This window comes from Spinacia oleracea, chromosome 4, assembly GCF_020520425.1.
Source record: "Spinacia oleracea cultivar Varoflay chromosome 4, BTI_SOV_V1, whole genome shotgun sequence".
In the NCBI taxonomy this organism is placed as follows: domain Eukaryota; kingdom Viridiplantae; phylum Streptophyta; class Magnoliopsida; order Caryophyllales; family Amaranthaceae; genus Spinacia; species Spinacia oleracea.
This window is the reverse complement of record NC_079490.1, coordinates 60,566,038-60,568,010: the sequence shown is the minus strand read 5'-3', so window position 1 is coordinate 60,568,010 and position 1,973 is coordinate 60,566,038. Positions and strand designations below refer to the sequence as shown.

The window sequence follows — 1,973 nt, the reverse complement described above, 5'->3', positions numbered from 1 at the left end:
GACTGTTCTGTGTGGCTCTCCTTCCACCAGCTCAATTTCCTCAACTTCTCCTCCTGCCTCTAACCTGGGCCCAGCAGCCTTTCCTCAAGGCTTTTGATTTTCGATGTTTCATGTTTCTGTCTTTTCTCTTTTTTTGGCAACAAAGATTGTTCACCCTCTGATTTCGAGCTCTGGTTTATTGCAGGTCTTTTCACTACCGCTTCTCTTGTTATGATCATAGATGGAGCTAATCGACCTGGTGTTTTCAATGCCGTCAAGTAGCATGATCTTGCTGATTCTTGACTACCTGGATTCTCTCTGCTTTCTCGAAGTTAGAAATGTATATCATGGTTAGGTGGTACGTTGATACCACTGCTTGTGCGTCAAGGATGAATGGTCGGCCTATGATGATGTTGTACGCAGCCGGCACTTTTATTACTAAGAAGTCCACCATCAGGTCCCTTGTGGCACTACCTTCTCCGATCTGTACCGGCAGCCTGATGCTTCCCTCTGGAAAGACGGTGGCCCTGGAGAATCCTATTACCGGGTAATTGACTCTCGTGAGTTCCTTCTCATCTATTTGGAGTTGAGTGAAGGCTTCCCAGAATATTATGTTGGCTGAACTTCCGCCGTCTACCAGTATTCTTTTTACCGGAAAGTTTGCTACTTCGAGGCCAAAAACCAATGGGTCATCATGGGGATATATGATTCTGCGGTAGTCTGCCGGGGAGAATGAGATTCCTGGGATGACTGGGGGTGATGGCCACTTTCTGGTGCTGTGGTAGTTTATGAGGTGGCGGTGCTCCTCTAGGCTCCTGTCTGCTCCACTAATTGTTCCTCCGTGGCATGGCCCGCCGGATATGACCCATACTGTCGGCCTCTTCTGGCCGGTATTTCTAGCTTCTGCATTACGGCTGGTTTCTGGTGCCTTTTGTTTTATTCTGAGTGGTGTTTGGGTTGCTGGCAATCTGTTATTTGGGTTGTGGTTTTGCTGGCTGTGATTTTGTTGATTGTTGATGTCTTGCCGGGCTCTATACTGTGTCAGGTAGCCTCTCCTGATCATATCCTCGATGTTATCTTTCAAATCTCTGCATTCTTCCGTGTAGTGTCCACAGTCCTCGTGGAAAGCACAGTACTTCGTTTGTGGTCTGGGTTTGTTACTCATTGGAGGTGGTCTTTTCCAGTTCTCATTCTTGTTGATGTTGTAGATGGCAGCTCTTGGGGCATTCAATGGAGTGTATTCATGGAATGCGGGGTAGGTATGGTTTGTTTGTTTTTGGTGATCTCTCCCTTGGTATTCTCTTCTCTGACTGTCTCTCATGCATCCTCTGTTTTGCTGATGTTGTGCTTGCTGAATAGGCCTGGGTGTGGCATTTTTTGCCAGTGCCGACTAGAAATGGTTTGGGATTGTCATCAGTTCATCGCTTTCGATGTATTCATGGGCTTTTACCAGCGCGCTCCCTAGGTCCGTAAAACATTTCCTTCCCAAATATTTCTTGAACTCGCATTTGTTCATTCCTCTCATCAGGGCCACAACAGTTATTTCTTGCTGCAAGTTTGGTATGCTTGTAGACTCGTTGTTGAACCTGGTGAGGTAATCTCTCAAGGATTCTCCGTTCCTTTGTGTGATTTCCATTAGTTCTCCTGACGTTTTCTTTCTTTGCTGCCGGCTGATAAACCGGAGCATGAACTCTGCCTCCAATTGTCGGTAATTGTATATTGATCCTTTTAGTAATCCCTTGTACCAACACGATGCTACTCCCAGGAGTTTAGAGGGGAACACGTTGCACCACATGGCATCGGAGTCTGTATACAGCATCATATGCTACTCGAACATGTTGCAATGGACCTCCGGGTCGGTTGATCCGTCGTACTTGTAGAGTGGGAACTTTTATTTTTCCATGGGTTCTTCTAGAATGTCTACACACAGGGGTGAGTTCGCGGGTTGGATGGTATAGCGGCGCGGCGCGTACCTCTGAGGTGCCTCTCTTGCT

General features: G+C 47.0%; 1 protein-coding gene across 1 annotated transcript; it reads right to left on the bottom strand.

The window, feature by feature from the left end:
• Nucleotides 1-253: 253 nt before the first annotated feature.
• Nucleotides 254-1,300, bottom strand: LOC110796991 (uncharacterized). Its single transcript, XM_022002083.2, has one exon. It carries the CDS (start codon nucleotides 1,298-1,300, stop codon nucleotides 254-256), a length of 1,047 nt encoding a protein of 348 aa, XP_021857775.2.
• Between the last annotated feature and the right edge of the window lie 673 nt (nucleotides 1,301-1,973).